At 36.2% G+C, this 14211-nt stretch overlaps 1 protein-coding gene across 1 annotated transcript in view; it reads left to right on the top strand.

The window, feature by feature from the left end:
* Positions 1 to 13902, top strand: part of LOC125225520 (dopamine receptor 2-like) — a 57341-nt gene extending 43439 nt beyond the window's left edge. The window contains exons 2-3 of the mRNA XM_048129277.1: positions 9850 to 9934; positions 13653 to 13902. Coding sequence (XP_047985234.1) covers positions 9850 to 9934; positions 13653 to 13712 — 145 coding nt within the window. The 3' untranslated portion in view covers positions 13713 to 13902. The remainder of the gene's footprint in view (positions 1 to 9849; positions 9935 to 13652) is intronic.
* Positions 13903 to 14211: the final 309 nt, after the last annotated feature.

Genomic DNA, 14211 nt, shown 5'->3' with positions numbered 1-14211 from the left:
TTCACCGCGTCAGAGCACCATCTAACTATAAAGGTTGGTTAAGGGTTATCATAATATGTGTAGATTTCATTACCGACCACTCATAACATATTTAATCCTTATTTTTTGGTAAAATAAATATAATACGCTCGTGACAGGTCATATTTTGTTCGCAATCCGAAAGAGTCAACCCTTTTCCCTATTCACCCCTTCTCGACCCTATTCACTCCAACGTTAGGGTGAGTGAAAATTACTAAATAAAACGACATATTTTCAAAGACAAACCGAAGTTCACACTGCCGGAAGATTTTTTTGTGTAAAAAATTAGCATGGCACATATAAAAAAACGGCTATCGACGTTCAAAAGTCGGTTTTGGCCCAATTCACCATAAATTACGTTAGTTATACCCGTTCCGACCCCATGAACCCAAAATCTTCAGAAAACGATGTACTATGTAGCCCAATTTTATTTGGTATTTTGGAGGTAACTAGTAAAAATAATTTAGTTTTACAATTGTGCGAAAATAAATTCTCATCTGGCCGGTTTTTTTAACCTGGCCTGGTGGCCTAGTGGTAATAACGTTAGCTGCGTAAGCTGAAGACCCGGATTCGATTCCCGGCTCAGCCACCGTGGGCCTTGTCGTTTTTTCTTTCGTGTATGATATCTATTTCAATATATGTACCTATGTATGTATGTGAACACTTTATTGTACATAAGACAAGTTAGGACATAAAAATACAGTATAGTTATGATGTACAAAGGCGAACTTATCCCTATAAGGGATCTCTTCCAACCTTTGAGCGAATTGAAAATGTATTATTTATATAAACTTGAAAAAGAACAAATCAAAAATGATTCAATAAAATAATTTTATTTCTTCCCTAGTTGTATAGTTTCATACTTATGATTTTTATTTTAAAGTAATCCGTCTATATTATAGCAACCATGGGTGATTTTTGCGGACTTAAGTAGAAACGTGGAGGTAGACAGAAGTGTGATTAACATTTCTAAGTGTTAATTTCTTGTATCTAGTCTAACTACGAAGCAATACATTGACGTATAAATTGCGTCCATATACAGAGAGGTCATTCATAAAAATACCACTTTAGGTAAGTTATTGTATACAATGTGACAAGCATTGACCACACATCCCAATTCACCCCTCTTCCGACCCTAATCAGCCCCTTCGTAAACCTATTCACCCCCTTTGCGACCCGATTCCCCCCATTCCTGATCCCATTCACCCCTCAGGCCGCGGATATTTATTCATCCCGTAAAAATTCCCCAACACAGTTGCATCGCTTTCTTCATGAAAACCATTATAAAAATGAAAATATGTCTTATGATTTTCTGTTATACATAAACTTTAGAAGTGTATACACATTCAAAAGGATAATGAATGATTAAAATGAGTAAAAATCCAATAAATTTGAACGTCAACTTTGACAGACATGAAACTGTAAATAAAAATGTGTGGCTTGCACATTTTCACTGTAATTTTAAATATGTAACACATTTTTTTAGTAACATATTGTGTATAATACTTTTCATTCAACAGATAACTGTTATTGGCCTAAGACTATGTAAAAATACCTATGTAAGTTGAATATTTACGGCTGTTGTCCTAAATACCAATAATAATAATAAAAAAAAAACATAATATATTATTTTCCTACTTTGATTGCGGAAAATAGAAGGAATATGTCAAGAAATATAATAATATTATATACCCCCGGAACCCTTTTCACCCCAAATTACGGTATTTATTAAATTGTCAAGAGTGAACAGGCATCTTCTGGGCGAGCTCACTCCATCGTAGGCCACGTCTTTGCCTTTGGCTAGTCTGTGGTCAAGAGTAAGCCCATTTATAATTAAAAAAAAAAAAAACCGGCCAAGAGCGTGTCGGGCCACGCTCAGTGTAGGGTTCCGTAGTTTTCCGTATTTTTCTCAAAAACTACTGAACCTATCAAGTTCAAAACAATTTTCCTAGAAAGTTTTTATAAAGTTCTACTATTGTGATTTTTTTCATATTTTGTGAACGTAGGGTTCAAAAGTTAGAGGGGGGGGGGACGCACTTTTTTTCCTTTACAAGCGATTATTTCCGAAACTATTAATATTATCAAAACACGATCTTAGTAAACCCTTTTTCATTTTTAAATACCTATCCAACAATATATCACACGTTGGGGTTGGAATTTAAAAAATCTCAGCCCCCACTCTAATAAAACATTTTTTTTTCATTTTTTATTTTTGCACTTTGTTGGCGTGATTGATATACATATTGGTACCAAATTTCAGCTTTCTAGTGCTTACGGTTACTGAGATTATCCGCGGACGGACGGACGGACGGACGGACGGACGGACGGACGGACGGACGGACGGACGGACGGACGGACGGACGGACGGACGGACGGACGGACGGACGGACAGACAGACATGGCGAAACTATAAGGGTTCCTAGTTGACTACGGAACCCTAAAAATTGTCATTATGTAAAATGTCGGAAACTACGAAACCCTACATTGACGCGCTCTTGGTCGATTTTTCGTCTTAATGCTATGTAAGAGATAATAAAAAATTACACCTCCCAATTTATAATAAGTTTTTTTTGCAAAAAAAATATTTATTGCTCTCCGAGACATTTTTAAAAACCCCTGACTCAATGGGTATACGACGTTTCATAACAGAGTTCCTATGATCACCTTTCTGCTCCATCATCAGATTAGCTCCATGATACCATAATATTGCATTGTCACTTGATTTACATACTTAGGTGTGCAAAATTTCAGCTCAATTGGAAACCGGAAAGTGGGTCAAATTTAGCTTCTACGTTTTGACTCAAACTAACATACCTATAAAGCTTGTATAAAGGCTCGTTTTCGTGAACTGTCAAATCACCTCATACAATTTACGGCTGTAAGGCAACCAGGTAGGGTTTATTATTGCACTTTAATTACATATTAATGATTTCTAGCCCGTAAGATATATATTTGCTTTAATAATGGATAGATATTTATGCGGGTGAAAGTGTAATTTAGGTTTTTATAAAGAATCAAATATTTTTAAGCGACCCGATCAGATATGTATGCGGATAAGGACCCTCCCACATCTATCGTCTTGCGATCGTAGCGTCGGGCCAACTGTATGGCTAAGCCGCGCTGACGCGGCGTCTTTTTCCATACAGTTGGCCCGACGCTATACGCTCGCGAGACGCTAGAAAGAGAGACGATGTTTTTGCCGGTCACGGAGCATCACAAATTTTTGCCGGGAACATGTCGTCATATACTTATGTTATGGCCCACTATAGAAAATCAGATATTTTTGCACGGCTGTTCATAGTCATTTATGCTGGTCACCAGCTGGTGTTCCATGAATATTTGGTTTAGTTGAGTGGAGAAGTGCCATTCAAAACAAGCGCTTTGTAAACAACGATGTATTTAGGTGATTTATAATTATTATTGTTTTCAACTTACGGTTACGTGTTCGCGGTATGCACAGAGTAAATCTTTAATGAAATTGAGTCATTTTTTTATATACACAATTAAATTTGAACCAGAAGCACTATACCTATACCCGCTCGCATTCCCCTTTTTTCTATTCTAAGTAAGAATCGATTAATACGTATCTGAATATGTATGAATAAATTAAATTGTAATTGTTTACATACAACCTGTGAAGTTTGGTTGACAAAATTTGACGTAGGTACTGTCATATATATTTTTAAAATGACGTACTGTTAATACCAGCGTAATGAAAATGTATTCCAATGAGTAAAACAAAACATTAAACTTTTTTCAATTTAACCGAACTAGAATGAAATCATTTATACTCATTCGGTTGTGTTCGTTATTTTCTTTGATAATGTGATATATTTTTATTTATTTTTTATGCACAAGCCATGCACCTTTAAATTTTAAATGAGATTGGATCTCCACCTGACATATTTGATTTACCCTATTTATTTTGAGCACAGTTTTACACTGGTATGGTTTTTCGTGTACGTACACTATTTTCTGTCAAAATATTTGTCAAATTTAATTGTCAACGCGGAGCGACCGGCGACACGTCTGCCTCCGACGAGCCGCTCACGGCATCTAATCGAAAGGAGAATTCTGACAGCAATGGCGAATGTATGGAAATTTTACGATAGTTTAAATTTAAGGTAAAATTTCTTTGTTGCCTTTGAGAGGAAAAATATAAAAAACCTCAAAACTTCTAGTCCATTTATCTGGCTTTTAGAATCACTTAATGTTATAACTAAAGTATTGAATTTTTTTAACAAAGTTTACTAAACGGCGACATACGTTTTTCTCATTTTAGGTCAATTTTGCGTGGGTTTATTTATTATACCTTTAATAATTAGAGATTCTGAATAGTCAAAAGTTGTAGACACACTCTTTAAGATAATAACTCCATTTATTTTATTTCATTTAATTTAGAAATGTGAGCAGCATTTGTTAAACGCCGAATGCACTTTTCGAGGATTTCGTACGACCCCCTCAAGGTAAGTGCATGGTCGTAGAAAAAGTATTGTATGCAACGGTGTTTAACTGAGTAAAAAAATATTCGTGGCGTCTTTATTAATAATTTTCGGCTTCGCCTCAAATTGTTACTCACGCCACGCCAGTTGCATAAAATACTATAACCAATCGTAATAAACAAGTGAGCATTTCTATTTGTTGGTAAACTTTTGAGAAAAATATTGCAATTGCTTTTTGGTTTGTTACATTTTCTACACAACGTTCTATTCCGCAACAAAGCGAACAAACCAAATATATGTTATGAAATATTGGTGACGTTTTTACTCTTTTATTGATTGAAAGAGCTCATGGGTCTGGGTGGGAAAAGTAAGTTCCTGTTATTATTTACATACATAAACCACTGGGTAGCTTTAAATAAAAATGTTCGAAGTAAATTACGTACAAAGTATGATATGTAGGTCTTGTCTACCTCTTTAAAGGCGAGGATTCCTGCAATACGTACTTACGTATTTATTTCCCTCGGTGATCAGTGAGCTTAGAGAACATCTTATTACCATTTATTATGCAAAATAACAATGCTGAAAACTATGTAATAGTATACTGCGGTCGGTTTATGGGCCTTGTAATACATTTAATGACGTTTTTCTACTCCCGAACTGGAATTCGTCATTTACAGGGTCGTGCATAGATCATTAAAACCCTACATAAAAGTCTATTCCCCAAAGCCAGCGCCCACCGGCATCCCACGCGCGTGCGCAGTAACGAAAAAATTGAAAACGCATTGTTTGGCTCTGTAACCATGGCAACGCATTGTTATAACGATACTGCGCACGTGCGTGCGTGGTAAGCCGGCGGGGGATGGCTTTGGGCAGCTGCGCTGGCAGTGCAAAATACAGGAAATAGTGTGTGAGGAGCTACCTTCTGAGGTGTTTCCCTTGCGCTAATATGATATGGGGTTCTTCAAGAAGCAGGTATTTAGGGTGCTTAAAGGTCGGCAATGCATAAGTGGCTCCCCTGATGTTGCTTATGTCCATGGGCGGCGATGACTGCTCACCAGGCGGCTCATCTGCTCGTTTGCTGCCTTTTTGATTAAAAAAAAAAGAATTTCACGAAAGTTATTCTAGAAAACTATTAAAAACTAAGTGCATGATAGTAGAAAATGTATTGTATGCAACGATGTTTAACTGAGTAAAAAAATACTCGTGGCATCTTTCACGCCACTCGTCTTTTTTAACCTCCTTTAAACGCCTGTTGCATAAAATACTATTTTGTCGTCATAACTTTGTAAAGGACGTCTTGTCACGCCAACACGTTTAAAGGTCTAAAACAAATACATCTTTTCATGTTAAAATTCCAGATGTAAGTAAGTAATACCTCTATAATTAGCATAATATGATGTAGTCGAGTGAGACTGAAGATGAGAATAATTCGATATAAAGCGAGTGAAAATGTCCATATACTTTTATTCCCACTCATTAATTGGCTACACCAGTTAGGTATATAGTTATAGGCAGTTTTCAATGTCTATTTATATACTGTTCCATTCAATTTATAGTAACTGAGCAATTTTAAAGCACGTAGGAGAATTGAAGGTAAACAGATCTTCAAATACTAAATTTGTAACACTTACTTAAATACCTTTGGAATGATAGAGCAATCATTTTTAAAAACAAGGATGATATTTTAATTAAATATCCGTGTTATGATTATGATAAACACGAAATATTCAAAATCTTCTTAATTTTTATGAAACAAAAAAATAATAAACGAGCTTGTTCTCTTTTCATCCCTCCCGAAAGGTGCCGCGCTAACAGGATTAGGTGGAAAAAAATATTGACACAATTTGGACATTCTTGTTAAATTTTAGGTCGCAGGTACTTTGTTATAGGTATGTTATTTTTTTTTTAAGAAGCGTTTAATAATAATCTTAAAGAAGAAAAACAATTTGCATGTGGTGAGCCCCGAATGAGTTGAAATTATAGATGTGCTTGCAATATTTATGAGCTAACATGACGTCAAATTATAATCACATCACATTATTCAGTTAGTACAGCAAAAGGGAGTGTACAAGTGTCTAATAGGTTGGCAACGCGCATGTGACACTCCTTAAGTTGCAGGCGTCCATAGGTTACGGTGACCGCTTTCCATCAGGCAGACGACAAAAATAAAATAAAGGTTATTCGAGATGACATTGCATAGGTAGTAGATAATCAATTTTTCTGATGAAAACAATCATTAAAAGCAGAAAAAGAAACCTTATTTTAGGGCGATGATTATGAATAATGATAGTGATGATAATGATTATAGGATATTCTGAGGCCGCACTAGAAAAGTTTATATATCTTTCTTGTTCCATCCCCCTAATTTCATAAAATGCTACTGTAGGGCAAACTATGTACTAATATATAACGACAACGCAAACGTATATTCATGAGGTCGAGTTCCCGCTACCAGCCCGATGCGAACTTTAAGATAAGAGAAATATTACCTCTATGTATACGATACGGATCGGATACATCAGTGTCAAAACTGACAAAAGTGACGTACTGTATTTATGTTCTAATCGTCTAACGTATACAGATGTAGTGCGAAAAGGGTTTCCTTCGGAAACGTTTGTATTTGTCATGCTAGTTCAGTCAATGTCAGTATTACATCTTGTACTGACACTGACTGAAATAGCATGACACGTTCGTACGTTTCCGTAACAATACGAAGGCAAATTTTTTCGCACTACTTACATCTGTAGTTTACCGTATAAACAAATAATGTACCGTTGTAAGCATAACATTTCAGTCAGTGAGAAGTAGGAAAATGATGACTTGTCCCTTTCTGTTGGATGCTAGATCTTGCGTAAGATTAGTTATTCGAATCGGTCCGTGTCGTAAAGTCAGAAATAGAGCTATGTTTTCATCCACATTTACTTAAATTATACTTACAAGGTACGTCCGGACGATGCAGCACCATGTACAAAACTATAATTTTAATAGTATTTTATGCAACTGGCGTTTAAGTGAGGTCAAAAAAGACGAGTGGCGTGAGTAACAATTTGAGGCGAAGCCGAAAATTGTTAATAAAGACGCCACGAGTTGCATACAATACTTTTTCTACGACCATGCACTTACTTTTTAATAGTTTTCTAGAATAACTTTCGTGAGATTCGCACTATTTCCTGTATTTTGACTTGTCGGCCTCCCCTCTGTTCCTGCCTCACCCTGTCGCTCGCACTCCCCCCGCGACGTCGCCAGCCCCCGGCGCCCCGCGCACCCACGCTATATCCATTAAAGGCCTCCTAATAACAATACTTTAAGAGCTATATCGTATGCGTGGGTGCTCGGGGCGCCGGGCGGGGACTGACATTTTTATGTAGAGTTTTAACGATCTATGCACGACACTGTAAATGACGAATACGACTATCTGTCGTCTTTGCATACTCTACATATTGGAAACGCGTAGTAATTATTTTTTATGAACATTCATTCATAATATTACTTGTGAACATTGATGTAAATATCATTATAATTATCTTCATATTCTTCATTCTAAATATAATTAAAGTAATGCCAAAAGATATATTTATTTTATTGAAACAATAATACATACCTACCCTATATACGCAAACCATGCTCGTTTGTCGCGAATTTCGAGGCAATTTAATCAAGCAAGAGTAAACCAAGAAGAATTAATGTACCTCGACAACAAATCATAAATTAATGAAAACAAATTGTGTCGACTTTGTCCCGAGTCGCTGGTAACGAACCGACTAAATTCAACGACAGCTATGTTCTGGTGAATTATGAAATCGTATCGTAAAGTACTCTATTATACAGCTACGAAAAACTAAGAGGTAATTTTATTTAAAGAAAAGAGGAATTTAAATTAGAAATAAACTGCATAAGAGCATTAGTATGTTCATATGAAGTTACCTACTTTAATAATAGTTTATATTTGAGTACCTAAATCAATATGAACACGAATGCACTGTAGGTATCTTCTCCAGACAATATTAGATTTTTCTATAATCACTACCATCATAATTATCAACATATCGTCACTACTTTGAAAAAATTTTCTCATAATAAAAGGCAGTAACTATATACCATCATAATTATCAACATATGTTTATCTGACAAGAGTTATTATAAGTTGTAAAAACAAAGCGGAACATGGCAGAAATAATTAAGGAAACTATAGCGGCTATCTGAAATGGTCAGGAGAACAATTATTTTCATGCATTCGCAAACATTCACGATACGTTTAAATAAATGATTATTTTGGTTAATCAATTCCATCTCAACTCTCCTTAAGCATTTAATCTTAATTCGACCGCTGTAATCAAGTCGTTAATAGGTTAAATACCGTCATTTTAGGAGCAATCGGCCGGAACGAGGGGATATAAGTGTTCAAGTCGCACGAAGTTGTATCTCTTACTCATTGTTAGGAACTCTCACCGCCACTTAATTAAAGCTTTATCGAATTTCCTAAAGTCTATTGAAAAGGGAAAAGGAATTACAATGCTAATGGAGTCTTTGCCTACGGCCAACTTCAATTTCTTCCTTGATGATATTTCCAAATGAATCTGATGGAAGTTTCTCTTATCGCCGTGATTTTGGGGGCGAATCAACACGGTAACCTTTTAATGCTTTGTTAACGGCCCAAGCTTCGAAGAGGGAATTAAAAACCATTTATTTATGTCAATAAAGAACATACTGGATTTCATTACCCTAAGATAATGAAGTAAATGAGATACATTTCTCAATTTGAATTTCTTTTTCTACGGAGCCTGGAGCGCGCTAGGAATTGGCGTAGGCATAATTTTTTTAGAAAGCCTGCTATCAGGCCTTTTAACCTAGATGGTAAACTAGGTCCAATTGGAATTAGTTAAATTAGCTCAAGATAGCGTCAAAATAGCGTCTGGCAAATGATATGTTGTACGTAAGTCAAATCTCACCATTAAATAACCGACCCCCAAAAGAGGACCAATAAGTCTAAACATGTAAATAATTTTATTTGTAAATTATTTCACGCGCCCGGGAGTATCATTCTTAAACGCGGGGCAATACTTCGCCACTGATGACATTTGAATTCCCAAACAATTGGGCCACACACGCATCTGTGAGTGAGCGGTCGTATACAGTTTGCGCGTCGTGCCAAAATCGCATTTTGTATGAATCCCTTCACAATTGGAGCTTTTTAATCAAAAGCTTGTCAAAATTAGGAGTACTTAACTGTTTAGTTTTGGTTATTTCACCCTAGAATTAACTAGCGTCAGATCCGGAGATGCTAATGCAGATATTTGCAATCGCGATCGAAAGTGGCCGCTAGGTCACTAGTGCCATTATCCACTTTGAGTAAATGTTGTCTGTAAAATAACTTGTTTGATTGTTACAGGGCTTTCCTAAGGATCCTGTGCGTCTGTTGCCCGCGCAAGCTACGACGGAAGTACCAACCGCAGCTGCGCTCCAAGCAGTCACAGGTACAAATATATTTTCATTTCGAAAATATAAAATACTCGAACAACCAGAGGAAACATTTAGGTATTAGACAAATATACAAATAATAGTCAAATTCTGACGAATTCCAGAAGTAATTGTATTGATCTCAAAAATACTATTTAGGTATGTATAAAAAAAATTACACTTTGCCTCAGCGATTTAAACAAGTTCCCTGTAGTTACTTACTATAACTCAATAAACTCTACTAGGTAATGATGGATCACGCCATCGTGGCCACAGTTGGCCACCAATAGGAATAGTCTGGCAAACACAACTCAGCCAGTAAAGATCAGGAAAAAGTGTGCCCCATTATTTCAGTCTCTTTCTAGCGTAACACAATGACATCGGTATCGGTGTTTGTCTAAGGCCAAACTAGGTCTACACACTCACCTGTTTTTTTTTTAATTTTCAATACAATACAAACTATACGATTTAATTGGATAAAAGTGGTCAGTCAACTGGATACGCAGATTAAGGCACTGGTCCCACCGCGAGCTAGTAAGCTATGAGCTATCGGCTATAAAAACGAACAAAAGATAAGCACACACGTGCAAATAAAAGAAACACGGCGATATTGATAGCTCACCGCTGGGCGAGTAACTATGAACATCGCCGTGTCTCTTTTATTTGCACGGGAGTGATTATCTTTTGTTCGTTATTATAGCCGATAGCTCATAGTTACCAGCTCGCGGTAGGACCAGTGCCTAAACGATAATCGAATTTCTGTAGGTTGGCGGTTGATATTGAATTACACTTCAAGGTACCCATTACTTATTTAATAACCTTTTTATTAAATGTTAAGTGACAATTTATTCAACAAATTAAAATTTATGTATCACTTACGTTTTTAAATAAAAGAAACCTTACTTACTCGTACTACTTACTTAGAAGATATTTGCAATATTAATTTTTTAACTTTTAACTATTATAAATTAAATTTTTGATTTCACGGGCCTTAGGCTTTTGTTGTGTTTTCGTGTATATACCTAAAGATAGATAAATCTTACACTAAAGATCTACATATATGCCATACGAATAAATAAATAAATAACTAAAGATCTTATGGAGAAGCTTAACAAATTAAGCTTCTCCATAAGATCTTACATTAAGAACAAATTCTTACATTAATTGTTCAGTAACTTGCCCTGGCTATCACAATATTAAGGTACACACGAAAAGGGAAACATGTTTTTTTTTTCTTTTAATCTGGTTTCTGAATTGGATCAATGATATTTATAATAAGTAATAAAGTATTTGAAGAGACATTTAACGTTTTATATAACAACATGTCCACTGCGATATGCGAATGAAAACACCTAAAACTTTAACGATTGCTGCACCCACAATCGAAGCCAAACTAACATAATATGTTGACTCACATCAACTTTCTGATAAGTTGCAAATCCATAATTATGCTTTTTTTCTCAAATTTTGTTGTTTTACTTTCAGTTCCGCTCAACTCGTCGCTATTATTCGTCGAGCGAACTAACCGGGATTCAGCAAATTAGACAAAACTCCTGCGAACAAACTTACATATAGCAACTCGGCTCCACTCTAATATACATACAATCTACATTTCTCCTTCAGATTTCCAAGTGCCTTGTTGAGATTTTTTCTATTAACTATCTAACTTTACTTAAATGAAATGTCTATAAAAGAATCACTGAAGACAATCAAATAAACTTTACTCAGTAGATGAGTTTTCTGAGAAAAAACTTCATCAATACAGATGTTGTAGAGGTACGTGTGGACTTTGTATAACTTAACAAGTTGCACCATGTTCTGCCCAGCATTTATTATATCTAACAACACATTGACTTACAATGCATGTAACTCTCTCCCTTAGCATTTACCTGGTGTGACACTACAACGCAACTACTACGTTTTACTCACAAAAATATCACAATAAAAATTAAGTATAATTTAATCATTTTTCCGATAAGAGTTTAATCTGCTAGCGGATAGTACATTTTACTCAAATTATAAAGTGTACCAATAGTTCTCCGGCAGTTTGGACTGTCTAATCAGCAAAGTAACCACAATCTTATTGGATAATTTTCAGCAACTCAATAATTTCTAAGTGTAGGTACTTATTTTCTTCCGAAAGGATATAATAAATGCATGGACTTGCTAAAAGCATGTCCCTCGCCTGGCCTTTAAACGTCGTGATCTTTCCTATGTGCACTTGTTTTTTTCAAATTCAACATCCCTCTCTGCAATTCTGTGTATTCCTACTAAGTCACTGTTTCAAATTGAGATGTATACCGTTGTCCTCAGCATCGCATGCTCGTCACGAATTCAGCATCAACTAACACTATTTACTGGAGCAATGTGTTTTTATTTCATCAGTAATTTTGATGTCCTTTGTATTTTCAACCATATAATTTTAATTACAATGTGACCAAGATTCTTCAGAACTATCTTATTTTAAGAACTCCCTACGTGTTGTGATAAGCTTCAGAATAGCCCAATACGTCCCTGTTATTTTATCGTAAGATATTTGACGAATGTATGTATACCTACATAATGAGTGTAACAACAACAGCACTATAAAAACTTTTTTCAAGAGGTTCTACTCGTTTAATAATCATTCGAAATACTGTTGAATTTTGAGGGTCAGATACCAAACGAAATTAGTCAATTTAACTTGTGCGCTATTAGATCACGGCATTCACGGCATTGTAATAGGCAATTTAAGGCCGCAAGTCTTTGGGATCTCGCATCATGATTGCGTCACCCGCGCCGTCACCAGATTAACGGGCTCACGGCAAACATTTGCCTAGCTTCCTTGCGACTTACATAAATGTTTACGCTAAAGTTCGATAATGTGGACCTGAGTAAAATAAACGATAGTGAACTATTTTTCTTCATTAAATACAGTAAGAACTACTTTAACCAAATTTCGTAGAACTTATTCGACATAAAGTTATTCAATCAGAGTTTAATCAAGAGTTTCAAACTCCTCATACCTAACGCCTCATGAATTCGTCATTGTTGTAGATGGCGCTAATTATGTGTTTGTTTTTAAGATGTATGTATGTATGTAACTATGTATTATGTTATGATCAATTGATCATAGCACAGAAAGAGTGAGCCGTGTAATATGACGTCAGACATGTCCAATTATTTATAAGGATAGCTCACCCAGTACGGCATGTGGTTATTATATGAAAAACGCTGCGCTGCCATAACCAGTCTCCTTCCAATAAATTTATAATTAAATAAATATTTCTTAACCATTATTCGTACATTTTACGAATAAAAAATAAACACAATAAGGTGACGTATTCAAATTTTCATATTGTGTCCAATCCAAACCACTTTTCAACGTCCCCAATAATAATGGCCCTTTCTTAGTACATTTATGCACGACCTAAATATTCACTTAATCTTACATACAGATACATACCTATGTACATATAATAATTAGCACTACTTAACAGCTTAATATAATGTATGCCGAGATAAGCGCGGCTTTGAATGGAGTAAAAACTCGTCTCTGCATAATTGTAAATTATATGCAGTGTTGATAGACGCATGTCGTATATTTTGTGTTTAATTTGGACATGTAGTTTCCTGAGAATGATTGTAAAATGTTTTTACTTTTGGGTTCCAAAAAATGGACGGTGTACCATTCAGAAATAATAACCATGTGTGATAAGTTTTATGATGTATAAACAGTGTGTATTGGTGTTGCAGTATCCAGTGTCCACAATGATGTACTCGTCGGTGTCGCAGCACGAGATGTGCCGGTTGTGACGGCAGGCGCGCGCGGGCACGTGCCGGCTGCCGCGCGCGCGCTGCTCCTGATGCCGGGACCCGTTGGAGCCGCGCCCGCGCTCCAACAGACGCCACTCGAGGCACCACCCCGACTCGTTTCGCATGAGAACCTTGGAACATTCCTTCGATAATCCCATACCGTGCTTCGACCGGCACGCGTGCCCGGACTCTGTGCCCTATTGTCCGGACTCCGAGTCCAGTGAAGTGAGCCTGGAGAGTGACAGTCGGCATCCATCGTTTAAACGAAACGCGAATAAGACAGTCACCTACCAAACCAAAGCAGAAGTGATCTCAAGTTAAAAAAAAATAGTAACTAATCGTAATTTGATAGATTGTGAATCCTCTAAATGTGCTTACGCTTTATTTAAAAGGTGTCAGATGGTATCTATTATTATAAATATGTCGATTATAAAATATCTACAGCAAGACCTGCCGGCGTATCATGCTGCCAATTTTATCACTTATCCACGTGGATAAG

Source organism: Leguminivora glycinivorella, chromosome 1, assembly GCF_023078275.1.
Source record: "Leguminivora glycinivorella isolate SPB_JAAS2020 chromosome 1, LegGlyc_1.1, whole genome shotgun sequence".
In the NCBI taxonomy this organism is placed as follows: Eukaryota; Metazoa; Arthropoda; class Insecta; order Lepidoptera; family Tortricidae; genus Leguminivora; species Leguminivora glycinivorella.
The sequence above is the reverse complement of the archived record's forward strand: the minus strand, read 5'-3'. Positions and strand labels throughout refer to the sequence as shown.